General features: G+C 38.7%; 1 protein-coding gene across 3 annotated transcripts in view; it reads right to left on the bottom strand.

The window, feature by feature from the left end:
• Positions 1–3,491: 3,491 nt before the first annotated feature.
• ARHGAP26 (Rho GTPase activating protein 26) overlaps positions 3,492–24,823 on the bottom strand; it is a 256,484-nt gene continuing 235,152 nt past the window's right edge. For 2 of the 3 annotated variants that reach the window (XM_087709586.1, XM_087709590.1), the window contains exons 21-23: positions 22,387–22,497; positions 11,633–11,724; positions 3,492–3,730 (exon numbers count right to left, since the gene is read on the bottom strand). In XM_087709586.1, coding sequence (XP_087565712.1) covers positions 3,642–3,730; positions 11,633–11,724; positions 22,387–22,497 — 292 coding nt within the window. In that variant the 3' untranslated portion in view covers positions 3,492–3,641. The remainder of the gene's footprint in view (positions 3,731–11,632; positions 11,725–22,386; positions 22,498–24,823) is intronic. The other variant, XM_087709587.1, reaches the window with a different exon arrangement.

The raw sequence follows: 24,823 nt of genomic DNA, 5'->3' as shown, positions 1-24,823 counted from the left end.
TTGCATATCTCTAGTTTAGTAGTTTAGTTTGAGTAGATATGTAAAGTTTCTGTGGTAGATAGCCCCAACTTTATGAACTAACACAGTTCACAAAGCAGGGGGTGAAGTTCAAAATATTACACAGTAGGTGAGTTTTGAAACCTTAATAATGGAAAAATATTCCCTTATTAAGAGTATAAGTATTATACTTAGCATTACCTCAAACTGCAAGATGGGTCATAAACAAATTTAATAATAAATAAAACAAAAAATAAATTACATTTGTCATTAAAAATGAATCCTTGAATAATAATGTGCAGTGGTAGTATATGATAGTGCTTTATATATACTTAGTTTATTAGTTGATATTATTTAAGTTGCATACATACTGCAGCTTCTGAGGGAGAGAAACTTATTTGCTCTGAAAAAAATAAACTTTCTGTCGTTAAATTGCTTTTAGTCCCATTGGGCAGTGCCTCAAGTGGGAGAAATAAGTATAAGTGGTAGTTAGGTCACACTTAGCTATATACATTTGAAAGTATTGTATTTTTGGAGTATAAGACCCACCAGAGTATAAGATGCAGCAAGGTTTTGAAGAGGAAAATAAAAAAAAAAGTTTTTGCATTCTGCAAACCTCCCAAAAATGGCTTGTTTTTTGCAAAAATGGACCCGTTTCCCCCCCTCCCCAAAAGGCATGAATAGCCTTTAGGGAGCTTGTAGAGTGCTCTTGGGGGGGGGGATCCCATTTTTCACAAAAACAGGCCCATTTTTCGTAAAAAAAGGGGGGCATGGCTAGCCTTTAGGAAGCTTATAGTGTGCTCCTGGGGGCTGGGGTGGTGGTAAAACTGAGCAAAAAAACAGGCCTTTTTTGCTCATTTCTGCCCTTCCCAGCCTCCAGGAGCTCTCTAAAAGCTTCCTACAGGCAATGCATGGCCATTTTGGTGAAGGGGCGGGGTTTCGGGAGGCAAAAATGCTGTATTCAGTGTATAAGATGCACCCAGATTTCCAGCCTCTTTTTTGAGGGAAAGAGGTGCGTCTTATACTCCAAAAAATATGGTAAATGGGTTTGTTTGGAGATACGTTCTGGAAGAGAAATGAGAGGATGTCCATTCCACTTAAAGCTTTGTAATGGAATTTAAAATCATTTCTCCATTCTGTAGAAGTAAAAACACATGAACTGGAAAGATTTCTGAAAAAAAAAATCAGAAATATTCTTATAACTACATTCCACAAAAATGCTTGAAACAAGCCAATTCCAAATAATGGATTATAAATCTTTTTAATATACTTTGGATTGTCAAAATATTAAATGAGGATGGAAACTACTAATCTGCTCGTGGAAAGTGTGTAAGCCCTAGACTCACTCTTAATTGTTCCCATCATGTGTGTAAGTGAATGTGCGTATTTTATAAAGTGATAGGCAACTTCCCCCAAAAAGTGATATGTGGATGATGACGATGGCAATGATACGTATATGATTCTACCATTAGGAATCTGAAATGTCTATTAAATGCATCCCCGAAAATGTAAAAATTCAAACCGTCATGAAAACTGCATACAATATGCATGTCAGTTGCTTAATAAATACAAGACCTTTGAAATGAACTAAGCATCCGAGGAGGTGATACCTGTTATTCTCTTTCAAAAACATTCAAGAAATAATCCTTAAAACAGATTAAAGATGTGCAAAATTTAACACCAGCTGCTGTACTAAAAAGGTATCAGATGAAATTGAGTAGGGAAGCTACTCAACTTTTGGCATATACATCTCCTGTTAAATACTTTTCAAATGTCCACACTTCCATTAAAAATCTGAATATATAAAAATCTTTTACTTCAACATATTTCAAATTGTCATATTTACACTTCAATTTTAAAACAAAGGTCAGTGAAAAATACAGCTATGTTACCACTGAACAATTTAGGATTAAATTAAAAAGCACATTTTAAACCAGAAACCTGTCTATGGCCATGAATGTATGAAAACACAGCAGAGCAAGGCAGGGGGGGAAAAGCATAAAATTTCAAGTTAAACACTTCTATTTAAAAGAAAATACAAACACAGTATCAGAAATGTTTGGCTTTCAAATAACACGATTCTCCTTAAGTGTAAAATCTACAGCTATGAAAAATAATGTACAATACATCTGGAGAACAACTTCAGATAAAGGTTAGTGTGCTTTAAATAGATATTTCACCAAGACAGCCTTTACTGAAAGACATCAATTACGAAGAGTTGAAAAACTTAAAACTGTAAGAGTGAGTGAGTGCGCACAAAAGTTTTAACATTGTTACTAGGCTACATAATAAATACAAGCTTTGAAGAGAATTGAGTGTACAGGGCAACTGCAGGCTGTTCAGGCCAGTTTATTAAATAAACAGGAGCTAACACTTCAGAAAACAGTAGTGAAGTAACCAAGATCCCCAAAAATGAGAAATACTCCAGAAAATGTGGGTGCTTGTTTCTACAACTTGTGCTGGTGGCAACAGAGAGAACACAGGTCACTTGCGTTTAAGTGCTAATATAAACAAGCTGCTATTTCACCTCTAGCAAGGATAGGCCTGCCTGAAAAACATTGCAGGGATTTCAGCCAGACCTTTAAAAAAGTTTTTGATTAAAAGAGTGAGAAAGTTTTCATGTGCTTTGGTCCAAAATATGACTTGATTTATAATGCTGATGATTCTTTGGGGCGGGGGAAGAAAAACACTACACAAGCTGTATAGAAGTTGAGTCATGGCAACTGGGTTTCTTTGTTGGTTTGAAACATTTTGCTGCTTCCAGACAACTCCACCTGGACGACTAGAATCTTCATCGATGTATCCAAGCTGTGGAAAAATATTCAAATCTGGTTCCATGTCTTGCTTTGATATGTACGTGTATTGCTGTGTGTTGTTTTTGGTCTACATGCAATGATGCATTTCTCATTATAGGAATTATTTATATGCTGAGGATGGAGTGAACCCTATCAAGGACAGCCAGTCTCTGCAAAAAAAAAGCCATTAGTGGCTTGATCAATATGAATATATATATATATTTTTTACTTGCTAAAGATGAAAGGGACAGACATGCTTTCTTCCCAGGAAATTGAATGTTTGTTTTTGCCAGGCAGTGGAAAACTACATCTTTGTCCTTCTGATCTTTCTTGGATGCCGATATATATATATAGGACATCAAAAAGCTAGTTCTGCCTGTTTTTCTTTTCTTCTCTTTCTTCTTTCTTTCTTTTTTTTTGGCGGGGGGGGGGGGAAAGGAGAATGTGTATCTGTGTGTATGTAGAATTCCAGTTAAATTGTCTCCAGTAATCATGCTCAATTTAAGCTACTACATTTACACATATCCTATTAATATCTTGTCTAGGACAAAACATAATTCGAAATGTGGCATTAACACTTCTCACAGCAGAACACTTCCCAGTGAAGCCCTTCATCCTCACTAGTTTTCTTCTCCAGCTTTTGTCGGCTGCATTTTTGTGCAAACAACACATTATATAAAGAGAAACATACTTTTAAAAAAAATTTTACATGAACATTCTTCTGAACAGGTATCAGAGTCCTTCACCTTGCTTTTCACAGTTGTAAACAGCAAATGATCTACAATACTCTTAATCGGTTGTCATGGATACCATGTAAAGCTCAGCAGGGTTGTTTATGAACATGTCCAGTTATAAGAACTCCACATAGTTCTCAGGAATCAATCCTATTTTCCCATTCAAGGTTCCTTCCAACCAGCCAGGTTCTTGAGATGGATGAACTGGAAAGATACATGCAGGTTATTAAACTTGTAAATCTGAGAATTCACAACAAAATTGGAATTTTTCCAATATATATGTCAGATTCTCGTTCTGCGTTGCTGAGGAAAGAAGTAGGGATAGAGACGCAACATCGTTTTGTCCTGATGATGCCCCTCGGAGCTTTGTACATTGGGGGTCTACAATCCAGGTCAGTCCTGTGTGGATATGTTCCTTCCCAGCTCTCAAAAAGACCTGGGTATTCTGGTGATTTGCATTTGCAAATCTGCATTCATCTGCACTTCTAATTCACACATGACACTGATCTGCCTTTCAGAATGACCCTAGAGGCCAAAGCATACCTAACAGGCAGGCAAGCTTACAGCAGTTTTCCAGATGTTGTGAAGTACTTTCTGTCCACCAGTGGCATGCTCCATCTACTGGCTGGCTTCAGAATCTTAAAATCAAGCACATATCGAAGCCGATAGTGAAGAGCCACCGTTTCTCATTTCAAACCACCAATCAGGCTGTAACATGAACTCATCTGTGCTGTTATAGTCTAAGGAGCAGTTTGTTTTCCATAGGAAACGTTTGTTTCTCCTCACCTCACCTCATGTGTGGTGTTTCAACATTACATTTTTACCTGAAACCAGGACAGAACAACATGTACAATTGATCTTCCCTCTCCTCCTCCAGTTTGTAACGCTTTCCCCTTAGCTTAACAGAATTATGTCCTAGAATTTGGTGGAGGCACAGCTTATACACCCAGTTTTCTTTCATTTCTCATCACTGCTACTCAGAAGGATTCTTCTTCAAGGTGAATGCCCTGTCAGCAAGCTAGCAGTCAGAAAGGGCAGGAAGAGTCAAGGGCTTATAGATGCAGGTTTATTAATATATTGCCATATCCTGATGCTCCCAGGCATTATCAGAGTTTTATTTATTTATTTTTATAATCAATCTGCTTTTCCTAAGCAAATTAGTGCTATAAAAATGTAGCACATATGAAGAGCGATAGGATGGGTGGGGAAGAAAAATATCATTGGTTTTCTGTAGAAGGGACGATAACGTTGTTATTGTTGTCAAGCCATAACCAGAAAAGGGTAGAAGCTGTAGGGAACAACTCCTGTGAACGGGTGCAAAGGACACTTGGCAACTGACTCACAAGCTCTCATGGTCCTCATACTGTGACAAAAATATAGGTAGGGCCAAGACAGAATGTTGTTCTTTGAAAATGAGCATTTGATTTGAAAAGGTTAAGGGAATACACATAGTCCTTGACTTACGACCACAATTGAGCCCAAGATTTTTGTTGAGACATTTGTCCAAGTGAGTTTTCTCCCATTTTATGACCTTTCTCGCCACAGTTGCTAAGTGAATCATTGTTAGTAACCCGGTTGTTAAGTGCATCTGGCTTCCCCATTGACTTTGCCTGTCAGAAGGTTGCAAAAGGGGACCCCAGGACCTGGGGACACAGCAACGGTTATAAATATATACCAGTTGCCAAGCCTCTGAATTTTCATCACGTGATCATGGGGGGGGGGTGTGCACCGCAAAGGTCATAACTGTGAAAAACGGTCAGACGTCACATTTTTCAATGCTGTTGTAACTTGGAACGGTCCCTAAGTGATCTGTTGTAAGTCGAGGACTACCTGTAGAAAAGGATTGCAATTTCATCTATACTGATTTGTTAAGACGTGGGAAATGGACAGGAGGTGATCTGGAACAGCGTGGTTGTGGAACTCTCTGCCATTGATTTGCTGTTCTTTCTCTCTTTCCATCTTTAGATGCATGAGGAAAATGTGCAAACACATGTTTCACTCTGAACCGAATTCGTGATTATAGCTAGAGTAAGGCTAGATGGAGAAGGAGGTGGTACAAGGTCTTCTCTCTTTCGGTGACTCAGTGTTTTGTTGATTTATAGTCCTATTTCTCAGGTAAGGAATGGAAGCGGAAGACTTCGTACTCCTGACTTCTATTTATCACTCGAAATCAGGCGACAACATCCTTTCATTTTACAGCTGAGCCACAAATGTATTAAATATTAAAGACATACTTCTTTTGTTCAGCATGGTGTGGCGTTTATATAATTTGTGCTTTAAAAAAAAGTTTGTCTCAACTACAGGAGGACACAGATTGAATGACAGATAGTCCTTCCCAAAAAAAAAAGGGGGGGGGGAAGAGCTGTGAGCCAGATTCAAAGTTCTGGCCACTACTTCCCCCACCTATGCACACAATCACATGACTGCATTTTGCTTGCTAGATACCAGGCCAATTTAGGGCTGTTTGCAGTGTTCTGTGGTCACATGAACAACATTTATGAAGTTTTTTTTACCATTTCTTGCCCATAATGCCCTATAGAGAACAATGGGTTTGCTTTCCAACTTCAGTGTTCACTTTCTCACTGCTGCAAGAATGGTCATAAAATCATGTATGTCACACGGTGACGCACTTAACAACCATCACACCAAAACTGTGACTTCAGTTGTGGTTGTAAATCAAGGAATAATAGCATCCCTCTTCAATACAGAGAGTGTCTGAATTATTCCTGAATACTCACAGTTACTTCTAATCCTTTGAAGCTAGTCCAGGCTTCCTGATTTGGAAGGGGCAACCATTTTGACTTCCATGCCCAGATTACTTTTCCTGTCAATTTAGGAAGTCCAAGCAGATGTCCTACCCTTCTTGTAGGACCCAATCTGAGTCAGTCACCGAGACCAAAGGTTTACTTTTCAAAGCTTTCAGAGCCCATCCTCAGCGAACTTCTCTCTCTCGCCAGAATGTGTGGAGCGTCACACATTCTGAAACCCATTCTGGAGAGAGAAACAGGTTCCCTGAAGACAGGCTCCAGCATGAATCCGGAAGCTTGGAAAAATAAATCTCTGGTCCCAGTGATTGACTTAGATTAGATCTGCAACATTATCCTGGGACATGTATATGTGTGTATGTTTGTGGGTGTGTTTGTGGGTGTCCTCACAATATCCTTCTTGTCTGCTGAAGGAAGACCAAGAAACTTAGGGAATAAACAATAAAGGGCCCAGAACAGAGTAACAATCATACAGACATTCTAGATTAGAATTCTTCATTTCCCCACACTTTTCTACCCCAGAAGAGAAAAACTTCCACCTAGTTCTATGTTCTGCGGTCAAGAGCCATGGTGGCACAGTGGGTAGAATGCAGTATTGCGGGTTAATTCTGCCAACTGCCAGCAGTTCAGAAGTGCGATTCTCACTGGCTCAGGGTTGATTCAGCCTTCCATCCTTCCGAAATTGGTAAAATGAGGAGCCAGATTATTGGGGTGTAATATGCTTACTCCATAAACTGTTTAGGGAGGGCTGTAAAGCACTGTGAAGCAGTATATCAATCTACGTCCTATTACTATTGCCATCTCTTCTGTTTAATTTCTTCAAGGATTAATTTGGTCACTATCCACTATCAATGGCAAATAACCCGCATCTCCTGTGTTTCTAGAACTTCAAAGAATTACTCATGAACAAAGAGATTTCCCTTCACCTAGTCCACACAGCTTGCAACCTAAATTTTGAGGATGAAGAGCCCAAGAAGAATAAAATTAAGAAGAATCCTTTAATCACACACAGCTTTATGACTCTTAGTGTTTTGTTTCAGGAGGAAGTTCAAGCCGCAGGGAGAGTTCATCCTCTTAATTCATAGTTCCTCTAAAATATCTCATTTTTTGTAGCACTGAGGTTTAATTTCCCATTGTGGCTTATAACTTAAACTAAAATTCCTCCCTGTGTTATATTTCTTCCTACAATCTCCTTTCTTTCCTATCCTCCCTCCTAGTCTTTTTTTAGCTTTCTGTATTTATGTAGTTAACAAGCATTAGGAAATTATATTCCTGTTTATGAAAAACACTAAGGGCAACATGGTTACATAATCCTGGCCATTCATGTTACCCAAAGGAGGAGGAAGCCAAAAAGGAAGGAAATATTGTCAAGAAGCCACTGCTGTTTCTATGCAGATAATGTAAAACTCACTCTTGGGAGCAAAGAGGGCTTTATATACAAAAGTCTCTTACTGACCTGCTCATTAAAGAGACTTCCTATATAGTTGTCTTTGATAAAGTCCTTCCTTTACTAATTTAAATTCTAAGAAGGCATTAGACACAAGGACATCTGGGAGACATGAATCAAGACATCAAGAGAAACACCGTTGGAAAGATGTGGAAAGTAATGGAGCCATCTTTGTTTCTTGAGGTAGAGGCAGATCAGCGTCATGTTTCTTAGATTAAACTCTCTAAACCTAAGGCGAACAATATACATTAGCAAAATAAAAGCAATTACACTATGACACCTCAGTCTGAATAGTTATTAAGAAATAATAGGTTATGAGTCAGAAGTCATTAAAAATAGAGATCAGGTGTTGATGAGTTAGCAACTATACCTGGTATTTTGTAAATTAAACACACTATCTATTCTTGATAAATTAGCTCTTGGATTTCTTTCAAAAATCTTTTGAATACTCCCAACTTTCAAGAGTCAGATAAGTCAATAACAGGCTAATCCTTAACTTTCTGGAAGAATTATTTCGTCTTTTTACAGATAATGCTTCCTGCAACATCTACACTTAATTTTAAAACCATGCATATTTTACTACCTTGCTATATAACAATCTACTAGCTCAGAACCAGAATAAGGCTAGTTCAGAATAGTTTGAGATCTATAAAACTAGAAAATATATGGGCTAGGAAAACATTTTAAAAACATTTGGTGCTTCCTTGTCTTAAATAGCAATAGCACTTACACTTATATACTGCTTCATAGTGCTTTACCGCCCTCTCTAAGCGGTTTAAAGAGTTAGCATATTACCCCCAACAATATGGGTACTCAATGTTACCAATCTCGGATGGATGAAAGGCTGAGTCAACCTTGAGCTGCTGGCAATTGACATAATTAGTCTGCATTCTAACCATTGCACACCATGGCGCTTAAATACTTTGGTAAGGCTCATTGGAGGAGCATTGGCTTCAATAATCAATACATTTTTCCTCAGATTCAAGTGATCCAGAGAACAGATTGGCAGCATTTAGAAGAAGGTAGAAAAATCATGGGGACAGGATTCTTCAGTCATTATTATGGTGCGAGCAAATGCAGAAATCAAAAGATTAGTCAAAATGAAAATCCTTGTAATAAGTCACACTGGAATTACATAAAAGGCTGTGATCTATTCTTGAGAGATACTTGGGCAGCTGTCATCGAAGATGGTGGCCAAGAAACTTCAAGCTAGATCTTAGGGAGAGAAATGTAATTCCTCTCACCTTCTTTACACAAGCAGCTAGCCTATTTCTACCTCTTTTTAGAGTAGGTCTTGTTTGGTTATGTCATAATGTCTCTTGTAATCTTGGGCTCAAAGAAATTCTGAACTGTAGGCTAATCAGGAAGGAAGATACAAAGAGACAATAAATACAATTGTGCTATTGCCTCTTTGTCTCCTTATAATTATTTATAACTATATACAATACATAAATATACACTGTAAATATACAATAAATATACATTGTAAATACACAATGTATAATTGTGGCAATAACACGGTGGATTCCAATTGCTTTTAACAGTTGATTAATAGAGGCAAGATGAGGAAGGTTTTCGTTTAATGATACAAAGAAAAAGGCGTCCAGTGAGGACAGAATTCTGTTTCTTAAATCACATTTTGGACCCAGCAGTGAATTAGGACCAATTACTCTAATGTGTTAACAGGATCTCATTTCCATCCAGTCCATGAAGCAAACATTCTTTTAACATTTATGATGATTCTAATGGTAATCCCACCCTCTCCCCAATGTATTTGTTAGACTTTTCGACACAGACACATATATTAATTTGTAGAAAAGTCTAACAAAGACATTGTGGGAGGGTAGTGTGTGTGTATATATACATACACACACACATATACATATACACACACACACACACAAAATATGAAGTTAGCAAATGGAAAATATGATTTCATTTCAATAAATCCTTGATTATGAGATGATTACTTCCAATCTGCATCCTTTTCCTATTTTCTATCCTAATCTGTACTTTGTTCATATTTCATTCTATCTGATGTACTGTACATACATACAAAAGGAAAGAAATTGAGGAAAAATCACACACACCCCAAAAAACCCCTACTGAACCTAGTAGTGTAAATATTAAACATTTTGTTTCAATATTGAACCTAGGTTATTTTCCATTCTTTTTAAAGGTAGCCAAGTACTTCTTATAGCTAACCAAGCAAAACAAAGGAGCATTTCTTTCTGAGATTTAAACGTTGAACTATGTTAAGAGTGAAACAAAGAAACAGTATTTGTATCTTATAAAACCATTTTAAAGTATTAACAAGAGGAAAATCATGTGACCACTCAAGGAATTATAAATAGAAATACATAACATAAGCCATTCTCTCCCCCTCTCTGTGTGTTTGTATGTGTGCTGTGTATGTATATCTGTATCAAGTATATTTCAGAAATGTGGATAGGCTTCCAAAAACCAATGGAGTTGGAGAGCCACATGCTCTCAATCCATCTCCTTTTCCTTGGTTTTAGTGTGTCCCTCTGGGAATTGTGCATTTATGGCTGATTGGGGAACTGAACTAAAGGAAGAGGTCAGACCAAAGACAAAACCAGGAATCTTACATTACTGCAAATTCAGCTCTGTCTTCATGAATTGCAGGCTAAAGCTCTGACCTCTACCAGCTGCTGCTTCTAACTTCTCACGGGGTTCATTTCATTTTCCTGACTAAAAATGCTTGCATTGCAAGCAAGAGATATATGCTTCATCCCATGCTTCATCTGTGGGTGCCTATCTCTATCACAATATGAGCAATGCAGCCCCATGTACACCTTCTTTCCACAAAAGTATATCTAGGATGGGAAATTGTGCAGAAAATCCCAGCCGTATTATAACACTCGAGGCTACACTAAAAAAGGGGGCTTGTGCATCCCATAGGTTACCCACCACTTCTTTTAAAGCATTCCCTCATGGCTGAGGCTGTTGACTGTGAGACCATTTGATTCAATAGGTGGCGAGCTCTATTTCATTGGCAGGGTTTGAACTAAGGCTAATTGTTTTGGCTGCTGTCATTTTATCCTACATTACGGATCCAGCATTCAACAGAGGGTCAGATTTTATGGCCTTCACAAATGTATAATTCCGTGAACATTATTAAATGTAAATTGCATTATGATCTCTGGTGTTGGAAAAGCTCCTCTAAAAATATGCATTTGGCTGGAGTTTCCAAATGTTCAGACCTAGAAATGAGATGCTGCATATTATGGGAGGCCATACTAAATGCCTCCCTTCATCCCTAGAAGCTTTCTCTCTAGTGAGTTCAACTCAGCATTTATCCTGACAAAAGAAACCTAACTGGCTTTTGGTAACAAAAGTTCAGACTAAAAATAGCAGTGTCAGTGCTCGTGGTATTTCTCAGAAAGCAAGAAATTTTCTTTATCACCAGTTCTGATAGGATCAAATCTTGGGTTACATTACGTGATGTGACGCATGTTACACATCTTCCATCCCTTAAAATTAAATGTCTATGAAGATTCTCAGTCATCCAGATAGATCATGGTTGTCTCAAAGGTGCTTTTTCAAGAGGCAACTGGACTTTCTGGTTTTTCTTTGAAGATGTTTTGCTTCTCATCCAAAAGAAGCTTCTCCAGCTCTGACTGGATGTTAGGAATGGAAGGATTTATACTCCTTGCTAGTGCATTCTTTTAGCGAGTTGTCTGCAAGGAGTATAAATCCTTTCATTCCTCACCATCCAGTCAGAATTGAAGAAGCTTCTTTGATGAGAAGAAAAACATCTTCAAAAACCAGAAAGTCCAGTTGCCTCTTGAAAAAGCACCTTTGGGATCACTTAAAATCACTTTTCCATGTTTTTCATTCCTCTGAAGGTAACATCTCTACTCTGATACTCACCATTATCAAATACGGTCCCTGCAGTGAAGGACAGCTCTGAGTGATGTTCTGCTTTACAAGCATACAAGGCTCTAGCTTTGCGGAATGGAGAACTGTGAAAACAGTAATAATTTTAAAAATCAGAATGAAGATAAGCTGATAAATGTTTACGTGTGCAGACACAAACGTTTCTCAATATTTTTTTTCTGGAAAATATTTGAAATGGTTGTCAAACCTGCCAAGTAGCAAAATGCAGAACTGAAGGGAAAACACCAGAGTAGAGAAAAATGAAGAATAGTTGAGATAACAAGCTAAAACTTAAAGAGGCAAATTACTTCCTCTTCAAACCTCATTTCACCATTTTGGAAATTCTTCTTAGACTTATCTGCAGTGTTTGAGATTGAGGCATTCATACTGTTGCTCAATAGAATGAGCAATAGCACCTCAGAGAATGTTAGAAGAAAATGTGAAAGGCAAATCAAAGACAGAATACCGGGAACACAAACTCTACAAAACCAAATATTATTTGTTCTTTGGAGTAGGAATTGCTGATTAAAAACAAAAATTAGTCAGTGCAGTGGTGGGTTTCAAAAAATTTTAGAACCTCTTCTGTAGGTGTGGCCTGCTTTATGGGAGTGGCTTGCCGGTCATGTGACTGAGTGGGAGTGGCTTGGAAGTCATGTGACTGGGTGGGCATGGCCAATTTGTAAAATGTGGTGAAACTCACTTAACAACGCTCTTGCTTAGCAATCAGAATGTTGGCTCAGAAACTCTGGCAAGTCTTAAAGCTGTCAAGTTACAAGACCCTGGTACCCCTAACCCTTTAGAAAAAAAAAACCCAGTGGTGCTCAAACTGGACAGCTTTAAGACTTGTGGACTTCAACTCCCAGAATTCCTCCTCTCGCTCTTCATCTTGATGATGTGCAGACGGGCGGGGGGAGGGAGCTGGAACCGGTTCTAAACGGCTCTGTAGATTTGTGGGACCTTTTCTATAGAAAAGGTTAGAACTGGCAGGAACCCACCCGTGAGTCAGTGGCTTGACTGAAACTAATGTAGCTTAAGTTTGGTACAAACAGCTTCTCAATGCTGCAAAGGCCTTGAATTGAAGACCTGGTAAACACAGATTTTTGGTCATTTCTTGAATTACCTTATCTTAATGATGAGGTCTGAGGTAATCTTTCAGATACCTTATTCATATCTGTTGTAGATTTTTAATTGCATCCCTTAACTGAAGCTGTTATGAAATAGAAGTCAGTATGGCTATCCAGTGACCCTTAGGTCGACTTTATTTATTTATTTATTTATTTATCTATCTATCTATCTATCTATCTATCTATCTATCTATCTATCTATCTATCTATCTATCTATCTATCTATCTATCTATCTATCTATCTATCTATCTATCTATCTATCTAATAAAGTCCAATAACAGTTCTCAATACTTCATCTAAAAATACAAAACTTATAAAAACAGCATAAAAACAACATACAACAGTCCCAGTAGAAAACAAAGCACAGGTAGGATAAAAATCAGGAGTACCAATAGTAATATTGTAGGGGTAGGTACCTTCTGTGTTTTAGGATCAGTAAAAAACAACAACAACCAGTTGAGAAATAGACTACAGACTAGTAGTACTTGGCAAAGTAGCCATGAAGGCCTTGGAAAAGATATTCAGGGGCCTTGATGTGACTTTACCTACAAAGACCAGAATAGCATAAGCAATGTAAATAATTTTTACCTGAGTATTGTATGAAAACTATCATGAAAAATCCTGACTTTGATGGAACAGGATAGAAAGAGAATTGATGCTTTGGAAGTCGGGTGTTAGAATAGATTCCTTTACTGGCCTTATGTGTGATTGGACACATAAGGAATTTGTCTCTGGTGCATAAGCTCTCAGTGTACATACAAACAACAGGAGGAAATAGGAAAGATGGGAAAAGAGAAGATGGGAAGGATAGCAGCAATACTGCCTACTCCGTGGGTAAATATCTTTAGGACTAACACAGGCCTGTGGGAATTAGGTATTCAGCAGGGTAATGGCATGCGGGGGAGGACTATCTTTCGGTCTAATTGTTTTGGCATGCAATGCCAGCAGCATCCTGAGGGGAGAGGTTGAAACAGTTTATGTCCAGGATATGAGAGGTCTCTAGATATTTTTCCAGCCCTCTTTCTGGTTCATGCAGCATACAGGTCCTCAGTGGAAGGCAGGTGGTTGCAATTGGTGGTGGGTTGTGTTTTTCTTTTTTCTTTTTTCTTTTGAGAAAATTGTTAGAGAAGATTCTTGAGAACACCATGGAAAGGCATGAGAACAAACAAAGGGATCATTGGGAAAAAAAACCTATGCAGAGTTCTTACTTGGGGCACAAATAATCAGACCCAAATTATCCTACTTTGGACATACAATATTATGCAAAGACAGAGCTCTCTAGAGAAGATTCTGGTACTGGGAAAACTGGAAGGAAAGAGAAGAAGGAGCCAGACCAGCAGCAAAGTAGAACCTAAGTTAAGGTGGTGATGGATGTATCAATGAAAGACTTGAAGGACTGGGTTGGGGAGAAGAGAGAGAAACTCTATATATTGTATGCAGTTGCTAAAAATGACCATTGACCTGTTAGCACATAGTCAATCAATCACCAATAACAAGGCAATACATGAAGCATACAATCACAAAATCACATTAAAGATATAAAACATTAAAGTAGCTCCTAACAGATCTGGGTCGATAAAAAGTCCTTCACTCCATATACAAAAATACTATAAGGTAGGCCTTAAGATAATATCTGAGAAGTGTATTTCCAAAATGAAATGGCACCCCCTAAAAAACTTTCCTTGGCAACTGCATAAATGCCCCCTGAATGAGGATAGCTGGGAAAGCCCTCAAAGGAAGATTTAAAAGTTTTCGGTGCCCAATATGAAAAGGAGTGCTACTTCATTAGGCAGGCCCCAAACAATTGATTGCATTAAGTTATTATCAGCATTAGGAATTTGGACTCCAATGCCATAGAACAGGAGTGCCAAACTCATAGCGTCACGGCGGCATCACGTGACTATCAGGATTTTCCCCCCTTCTCTAAACCAGGCGTGGGAGTTGCCAGTGTGTGATGCAACTGGCACATGGGCCGGGAGTTTGTTAGCCCTTCCATAGAATAATGCATCCATAAATCTAACTCTACAGCTAAGGTTTGGGACTGATAAATAAAAAAGGCATTACTAGAAAGGAAAACTTGACAAATCCATGATAAAAAATAGAAAATAACAAAAAAAGAACAAAATTAGCTTGGTGAACTCTTTATGTTGGAGGTATAGACAAGGGAACAATTCAGTATGTGTTTTGTTACATCTCCAACAACTGGAAGCATCAGGTGCAAAAACTGATGTTATTGCATTTTTTTCTTCAGACAGTGAAAATTCCAGCAGTCTTCTGCTGAAAGTGGAATGCCTAATCCATAAATCTGTTGATTAGTACCAATTTTGCCAACGGGAAAGTTGCATAAAGAGAAGTAAGTCTGGAAAAACAAAATTTTCTCTGCTTTTTTCCTTAATGCATTATTCTTGGAGAATTAAAGAGGCCTATGAAAACTTGGCTTTTCATTTATGCCAAGGAAGACTAACTCAGAATTGAAGGCAGGAGACCACTATCAAAATGTTTTAGTTTAGATTCTTGCAATGAGCAGGATGCTGGGCTGGACTTAGTAGCGTTATGACTCCTAATCATAGGATCCTAAGATGAAATGTTCAGACCTGCCTTCCTGTTCCTTCGGGATCGGTCCTAAGCCTCTCTAGAACAGAATTTTTGTTGACCAAGAGAGGAGAGAAAATATAGTTTTTCCTTTTCTAAAAAACAAACAAACTTGAACTGTAATCTATGGCTTACAAAGGAGATGAGTTAGCAAATCAGGCACAATTATTCTAATTGATCCCAGGGCATAGAGGCTAAAAAAAGAAAAGAATGGGCTGTTACTCCTAGTTTCCATGGATTGGTGATGCTCCATCCCTTTGCCTATTTTTTTCTAGGAATTTCTTTAATTAGTTTTAGCTCTTTGCTTACTTAACCTCTCCCTCCCCCCTCTCATTGTAGAAAAGCCATACACATTAGTGATTGTGTACAGAGACTGTGCTTCTTCTTTCTTTCTTTCTTTCTTTCTTTCTTTCTTTCTTTCTTTCTTTCTTTCTTTCTTTCTTTCTTTCTTTCTTTTTTTTTTGCTAATGGAAAAGATGGTATTTAAATTTGAGCTCCTTTACAGTCTTTGAAAATCCCCTGCTGAGAAATGTGTAAAGGCAAAACCAGATGACCTGGACGGCAGTATAATTAATATCAGAAAATACCAGGCCAGCTTTATCCTGAACCAAATGAGGAGATCTGCAACAGATGTTTGTGAAATATTCCAACAATGCCGGCCTCTTAACTTTAGTAAACTGAACCTCAATTGTTCTATCAAGAGCTTTAAATAAAGGAAGGCAAAGATGATGGCATGGTTAAATAAAAGGAAACATCTTCTGGAAAAATTATTCACATGCGTAGTACGCTCTCTTCCCGCTCACACAAAGGGACCTGAATAGTGCTTTAAGAGTGTCTTGTTTGAGAGGATAGTTAGCAGTGGTTTTTTGATGCACCCTCAGAGTTTTGCTAGATATAGCCTGAAATGTAAATTTTCATATGAAATGCATTTGTGTATGTAAGCAGCGTCAGTGGAATAGGATGAATGTGAGGGATTAATTCTTCTTAATGAAGTCTTAATGACAATACTGTAAACCTATTATTTTTAGTGGCATGAAACTCCTCTCTGAAGGTAACTGGTGATTCTTTTTTCTCCCTTGCAAATACAGGCTTCAGAGAAGAAACATTCACCAAGCCTGGGGGTAGTGAAAGAAAGAGTTTCACTTCCATTCTTTGTCTGCAAGAATTCTGATAATGATCATTATCTTTGCCAGCAAATTTCATGTGCACTTTAAAGAGCATGCCAAAGTGCAAAAGCATGTTCAATGCAAGTCTATGTTGGCTTTTTGAAGCTGATTATCAGGATTAGGGTGAACCAAGCAATTTCTGCAATTAATTGTACTGCAAGTCAGGTGATTTTAAAAAAAAATGCATTAAAATGTAAACGATCTTTCATTTAACTGCTGTGTTTTCCATTGACTTAACAGAAACCTGATGTTTTAAAGCACACAATCACTTGTGCACAAACTGCCAACAGAGGGGGGAAATTTTTTTGGACTGAATGCAGGAATGGAAAGCTGAAGCAAAATTACAGCAGGTGGGCACTCTGGGATTCCAAGCCAAAAGAATGGCAGAAAGAAATCTATTCAGAGTTGTTCCACAACTAGAACCAGACCACCCTCCTTCTGTCGTCTTCTTGCAGCATTTTTAGAGTGTCAAAGTCAAGGACAGAATTTCAAAAGGGACCATTTCTTTGTTGTGGAAAGTTGCATTGGCAAGGAAAAAGGTCGTTGTTCAGAATAAAATAAAATGCAACACCTGAGCTCAAAATGAAAACTGATGGACACCATCTGCAAATATTTCCAACGCAAGTTACCTTCTTTAATTAAGACCTTCTACAATTAAGAGCCTTTATTAGGACTTATCTAGTGGCGATACGGGCGGCAAAATGTGCGCATTTTTCCGCTCTTATTGCATCTGCAGAATCTCGCCCAGCCGCCCTGTTTAGGATAGCCCCTCCCTCTTGAAAGGGAGGGATGCAGGCTATTAGGACCTGGCTACCTGAGAGACCGCCTCCTGCCACTTACCTCCCAACGACCAACAAGATCGCACAGGTTGGGCCTCCTCCGGGCGCCGTCAACTGAACAATGCCGGCTGGCAGCCCCCCGGGGGAGGGCCTTCTCTGTTGCTGCGCCGGCCCTGTGGAACAATCTACCCGTAGAGATCCGGACCCTTACCACTCTCCCGACCTTCTGTAAAGCCTTCAAGACCTGGCTGTTCCGGCAGGCCTGGGGCTGTTGATTGATATCCAGCCCCGCTTAGATGGAATGGATGATGTGGACTTTTAATTGTATTTTTTATTCTTAAATTTTAAATGTTTCTTTTGTCTTGCTGTGAGCCACCCAGAGTCTCGATGGGAGTGGGCGGCATACAAATTTTATTAAACTCGAAACTCGAAACTCTTTTCAAACAAGAAAAAAGGTGATGTAAAGGTGAACCCTTCAAGCAAGGGTTGCAATTTTCCCTGTATTCCCACACTTGGATTTACAATTCTAAATTTTACCTGAGCCACACCAATAGGTCGTTCGACTGGTTTGCTTAGCTTTGCAAACGAAGAGAAAGCCGCAAAGACAGTCAGATCAATTGAATCAGGAAGCTTGTTCAACTCTCAAACAGAGCAGGTCAAAAGACAAGAAAGCAGTGAGGGTGGGCAGGAAACAGCCAGGACCCTCCCTCCAAGAAAATGTGCAACTTTTTAGAAGATGGGAAGGAACCCAGGAAAACGCAGGCAAGCATAGAGCATTCTCCGATAATTAAAACAAGTTGAAATAGAGGCATTGCCAAAATAGCCTTCAATTCATGGTCCGATTTTGGACTTCTTTCCTTTTGCAGCATCTCAATGCTCTACCACTCCAGTGTCCTTCTTTTATGCTGTGCTGCCCTTCAGAGCCCGGTTTGGATGATCAAGGATGGAAAGGAGCCCTGGATCTTTCGAATGAGGCCTTTGTTTTAATTTTTGCCTTTAAGCATGGCACTTGGCCAAGAAAGCACTCAGTCGAGTTTCGGCCATGTGACCTTGTACAGTTTGGGGAAGAGCTGCAAATGTGCATCTCCCCACCTCCCCATTCCTACAGCAGAATAAAAGCATAAGAGGCTTGATGTTGATAAATGGTTTATTTGTTTACAAACTGAGTCACTAGAATATGCATGCCCCCTCTGTGCAATTTTCATGAACTAATCAATTTACCCCCTATCCTCTGCATAATCAATCAGCCTCCCAGACAGATAGGATTTATAATCAGATTGCAGAGAAATTCAGATTGGGACCCACAGATTAACTTAACCCTGATGCTTAAGGCTCTTCTTCTTCATCATACAATGATCCAAAGAAAAATTACGTACAGATCTTCATTTTTTTTAAAAAAAGGAGTCTTCCACTTCTTACAATCAGTGCCAAGTCCTAGAGATTACACTATATACTCAGCCTTTCATCCAGAGCACATTAAAATAACTTTAATTGCACAGTCGCAAACTGCACTTCGCACAGGCTCAGAGAAAGTGGAATGATGGATGGAGAAGATAAAGAAGCATTGCTCTGAGATGCTCTTTTCCTAAGATGGCTGTGAAGGGCTTTCTAAGTTCCTTGCAACTCATGATGGCTAAACACACAGGGAGTCAACAGATGAAGGAATAATCAAATAGAAGATAATGACTTCATTTCATTTCATTTATTGAATTTCTATGCCGCCCAATCCCGAGGGACTCCGGGCGGCTTACAGAAATGAAAAAAGAAATTACAAAGAATTTTTAAAAACAATGGGACAATGGTAGCTTCTTTCCCACCTCTTTTTATTGGGGTACCATTTCATGGTAGCACTTTAACCATAGCTCTTTTTCGGTAGGGGGGATTTGAATTTTTAATTCAAAGCTAAATATTATATATTTATATATTTAAAGTTAATATTATAATATTATATGTTCAGCTGCCTGAACATATCTGGTTAAAACTCAATCTGCTTTTGAATTCAAAATGGAGTCAGGAATAAGTAATTCTGAATAGCAATCTTACATCCAGGTACTTATGGCTGCAATCTTAATCTTCAATTTAGTCTGAGTTTGTATTGGTGGCTTATTGTGGTTTATGATGGAGTTTTGATCAGAAACAGGCTCTCTCTCTCCCTCTCTCTCCCTCTCTCTCCCTCCCTCCCTCCCTCCCTCCCTCCCTCTCTCTCTCTCTCTCTCTCTCTCTCTCTCTTTTATATTTTTGGTAGAAGAATAAATGTGATTTCTCCTGGGACTTGCAATAGGTAATGAAAAATTCCATCAAATTGCATTACTATTTGAAGTTGTCGGTAAGCAGGTAATTGGCCTGTACAGGAAGTCCTTGACAGAACATTTCATTTAGTAACCGCTTGAAGTTACAACAGCACTGAAAAAAGGACTTATGACCATTTTTCACACTTATGATCAAAATTAAGATGCTTGGCAATTGATTCATATTTATGATGGTTGCCGTGTCCTAGGGCCATATGATCATCTTTTGTGACCTTCTGACTAAGCAAAGTCAATCAAGAAGCAAGATTCACTTAAGAACAGTGTTACTAACTTAACATATGCAATGATTCACTTAACAACTATGGCAAGAAAAGTCATAAAATGGAACAAAATTCACTTAACAACTGTCTCACTTAGAAATTTTGGGCTCTATTGTGGTCGTAAATCGAGGTTGCTGGCCACTTCTATTGAACCTTTCATTATCAGGTTGGTTTTGCCACATGTTAACTGATCCTCAGTTTCACATCCTTGCAATATGTTAAATGATTGGGCAACAAGTTGTTGTATACCAGTTGGATATTTCAACTCCAAAACATGCAGTTCACCTTCATCTTTTGCTGACCAATTTTTGATCTTCCTTCCCTTGTCTCCACCATTTCTATTGTTATTACAAGTTCTTACATTTAGGCTTCTTTTTTTATTTGTATCCCTATACTTTAATCAACCTGTATTCTTGCATTTTTGGAAGGTTATCTGCTTGTTGTGGCCAGAACTGCGCTGTTGTTTCTTTGTTAGGAGTTGGCTGGCTCTTTGCAGTCTCTCTATTGAAGGATTAACAAAAAAAACTGTTTCTGATTCAATGGAAATTGGAGATTCTGCTTATAATGTGCAAGGAAAGCTTTGAATCTGCTGATCTTCTTGCCTACAACTGTTTTTGCTGCTTTATTATTTCCAGTGCTTTCTTAAGCTTCCTTGCTTCTAGGTGATATTTCTTGATCAGCTTTTTTTACTCCTTGTTCTTCAGCTTCTTTTCTTTCATCTGTTCTAGCTTACTTGCATCTGACCTTAGCATGCTGAATCTTAATTTTGTAGCTTGATCTTCATTTCGGTGGTGTATTCTCTGGATTTTTTTTTCTTATTTGTTGATTTTGCATTCTAGGTATTCAGTTATAATTGCAGCCGTGCTGTACATTAGTTGGTTTGTTTCTTGAAGTGTGAGCAGGTGCTTATATTTGTTATTACAGTATTGGCATCTTTTAATACTTGTACTAGCTGTTTCTTTGGAACAAGCTTCAATGCAGGCAATCATATTCTGTTGCTTTTGTGCTGATCTAGATGTCTGACGAAGTATGAGTGATTGTGAAAGCTGTGCAAAGGTCCACCTCGGTGCTGCTGCTATTTGCTTTACACACTCTCCCTCTCTCTCCTCCCCCACTCTCATCAACACTGCCTGGAACCAGTTGTGGAAAAAGAAAGTGAACCATTGCAAGACTATGTGTCTCTCTCTTCTAGTCCCTATAGACAGTCCAGAAGGAATCATGAGCAATGGTACCAAAAATCTCTGAGAAGCTATGGAAGGTTGAAAAAAAAGGTGTACCATCCCTGTCCCTGCTGTGCCAGTAGTCATCAAGAAGGTACTAGATTTGCCAGAATGAGTTGCCAAACTTCAAAATTATACCACAATACAGTGTGTTTCTATCACAAAAGGTGGTTGCTTTGAAATTGATACAAATGTTTTCCCAACAGGATTAAACATTTGTAGAGATGAATCAACATGCACTGATTCAGACCTCTTAATTAAGCAAATACTTCACCATCACAGTACTGTATATAAACTCATTTTGGTTTTGTAGTTACTGATGTATTTTTTTGTTATTTTTTTCTCAAGCTTTCGCAAATAATCTTATGGACCCAGTTAATTTTCCCTTGTCAACTATTCTGAACAGTTGATGGAAAGGAGTTGTGTATTTTTGTTAATTTTGCATAAAATCATCCAGAACATTATGAGGGTGCAAAAGAGACAGCTGGTGGAATTTTGCAACAAAGAATGTGAATGCTATTTCTGACATAAGGGATCCGATTCCTTTGGAAAGATAGTTAAAATTCCCAACCAATTCTGTGCAAATAGGCAGAATGAAATAACAACTGAGAATATCAAAAACACAATGAACTTGCTTGACTTTATCAAATAATTTTGTTCTATTTAACTAAACTTGCTTGAATGTAGAAAGTTGACTTGCTTTTTTCCTATGAACAATGCATCATGCTATAATTTCCCATTTTATATGAGTGGGGGTATCAACATTTTCAAGTCTTACATGGCACAAGCAGTTTCCACTGAGAAATTCCTGAAGCTATTTTCACCCAGGTACCAAAAGAGAAGAGAGAAAAACCAGATTGGCAGCCTAGGGCTGGACTTTAAAAAAATGCCTTCACTTTTATCTATTATACTTCCTTTCCAGGGAGTGGTAATGAAAACTTACCTGTTGAAGAACAAGTATCAAAATTCAAAAATCTGACGAAAGTAAAAGAGAAACTCATCTACCTTACTTCTCTTCCACAGCAATACTGCGGCTGGGGTAACTGGAACATTTAAGGAGGCATACCAACATTATTCAAGTCATTACACCCCTGAAGAAAAAGGAGTGTCGTGGAATATTAAAATTTTCCTCCTTTGAAGCTGGGAAAGATTGCAAACCAAAAAAAGGTTAGCCCTAATGCAGAGCTTTGGGAAGGCAGTGGTAAAAAGCAGATCAACTTAAAATGTCAAAGCAGCAGCAAAGCAGTAGCAGCAGCAAAGGAGTCAAACGAAGCAAAACCACAAATGTGCCACAGACCTGATGGGGGATGAATCGCTGGACGTGGAGGAGGTGGGCAAAGGGCTGGATGGTGCGGAGAACATGGGCCAGGACGGTGAAAGGGGTGACGTTGGACTTGGATTCTGAGGGCTGCAAGACAGAACCAAACAACTCATCAAGACACAGAAAAGCACAGCACCAACAAATACCTCTCTTTGAAGGCATGACCCAGCAATAATGAGGGCCACGAAAAAACTGTGGAACTAGAGAAAATGCCAAAATGGAAAAATTGCGTGATTATTTAAAGGTTGGCCTCTTGTTTCATTGGACTCTCTGTCTCACCCTTAGACCTACTCCCAAACGAATCTTCCTAGCATTCCCTTCTCCTTTTATACGCTAAGACACGGAAGGGCAATTATGGTCCCTTTATGACCAGTGGACTTCAACTCCCAGAATTCCTGAGCCAACTCAGGAATTCCGGGAGTTGAAGTCCACGGGTCATAAAGAAGCCATTGTTGCCTGTTCTAAAAAGATGCTTTCCTGCTGCCTTTGGCAAGTAGATCCCAAGGCCCATGGCCATCTCATTTTACCCTGTATCTCATACTTTCACCTCAGATCCCCCGCCGAACTCTTTTATTTCAAGTACCCCTTAGTGATTACCAAAAAATACTGGTCCTATTTTTCTACAATTAGCAATCTTTGCAGCAACCTGCTGTGGTGCTACTTTCAAGAAAAAAAAGGGACTATTGTCTGGGTCACAATTCATCGCATGTGAAAATGATTTCCTGTTTACATTTATGGGTAAATGAGCCTTGCATGTTGGAAACCCAGAGGGACTTATTTTTTAATAAACAAATAAGTTGGCAGGTGACTCTAAATGGAATAAAGCAACAACAGAAAGCTCGCTCCCAATCAAATTCGACCACCACCACAATACAAATTAAAGACATCCCCCTCTCCCCCCTCAAGTATACATTTGCTGGATTGAGAAATAACTGAGATGAAAAGCTAAAAACACCACAGAGAATTTTTCTCCTATGCAGACAGATTCACAGATATAAGCTGCGGTACATACTCATAAACCACGTTGATTTAGCTAATGGAAAACATACTGGTCTGACTGTAATTTTTTTCAAGTCCTTAAAAGTATCAGCTGAGAAATGCATACAGAGGCAAGCTGTGCCAAGAGAAGACCAGGGATGTTTCATGTACTCAGGACATAAATAAGATATTGTAGACACAAGCACTTAGAAGTTCAAGTGGTCTCCCCCTATTTAAACATAAGAAATAGTTTGGAAATGTGATTCTTCACGTGCAATAGGATCTTCAGTCCTAGGATTTAGGGCTGTTTCTTTCAGTAATCTGCAGCCACAATGAGTAGTGGCTTAAATGAAATCCTAACAAGTTCCATGTTTGGACTGGAGTGAATCTACAAAATTCCTTCAGCATTAATTACTCATGGGCATGTTTTACTGGAAGGGGAGGGGGCTGAAAACCCGGAAGGACTTGCACATGTCAAATTTCAAATTAATTAGAAAAGCTCTCAAAGAGAAACAGGACATGCGTGTTAAACACAGCCTTTCAGCTCCATATTATCTGCCCTAATGGGGATGATTATCCAAGCGTCCAGCCAATTTTCAGCCCTACGAAGAGATGGGAAAGAAAATTAACTCGGGGTCTTCTGCTTGTGAAATATGTATTTAAGCCTTCTCCCATCCCAAGGAGCACAATAACCTTGCCAAAGCCAGAACATTTTAACACCTGAGGCAAAAAATAAAATAAAATAAATCCTGCAAACTGCTCTCCCTTGAGGGGTGGAGAGAGAATACAGTAATAAGAAATTAAACTAAGAATTAACTTGGTGCCTGAGGCCACCACATTGCTCTGTGCAACAGCTGAGCTGTACAGCTACAGCCTATCCCCTGGCACAATGTGTGGCAGATAAAGGAATCTGAAACATGGAAAACCCATCCATTCCCGTTTTCGTGGTCTTTAATGGTGCACATTAAAATGTTCGCCATTACTTAAGGATGTGCTTGCTTTACTGGCTGTTACCTCATCAAAAGAAAAATGCCAGCATATCGTTCTATTACTGTGTTTTTTGCTTGTAAGTTTTATTTAAGTTCTTGATTTTATCACACAAAGAAGAATCTGTTTATAGGAACTGCTGACAGATTGATTAAAATGTGGCAAGAGAAGGAACGCTTCACTTCCTTTGGTTATACCTACAGTCATTCATTCACAGCTGCAACAAATAGACAAACTGGATTGAGTCTAGATAATTTTGCAACATTCCTGTATATGTGGGTTTTAACAACAACAAAAAACTATTACGGGACCTGGGAAGCATGTTCAGAACTATTGAAAATCAACCTGGACTTTCCACCTTTTGTTCAGGCTTAGATATCTTAGAAACAGTCTCAATAAATTTGAGAAATTAAAATGTCACTGGCAGTTTCTCCGCAGAGTTTTGATC

This window comes from Thamnophis sirtalis, unplaced genomic scaffold (genome assembly GCF_051295495.1).
Source record: "Thamnophis sirtalis isolate CommonGarterSnake01/CBP01778 unplaced genomic scaffold, rThaSir2_p1.2 scaffold_3, whole genome shotgun sequence".
Classification (NCBI taxonomy): domain Eukaryota; kingdom Metazoa; phylum Chordata; class Lepidosauria; order Squamata; family Natricidae; genus Thamnophis; species Thamnophis sirtalis.
This window is presented reverse-complemented; position numbering and strand designations above follow the sequence as displayed.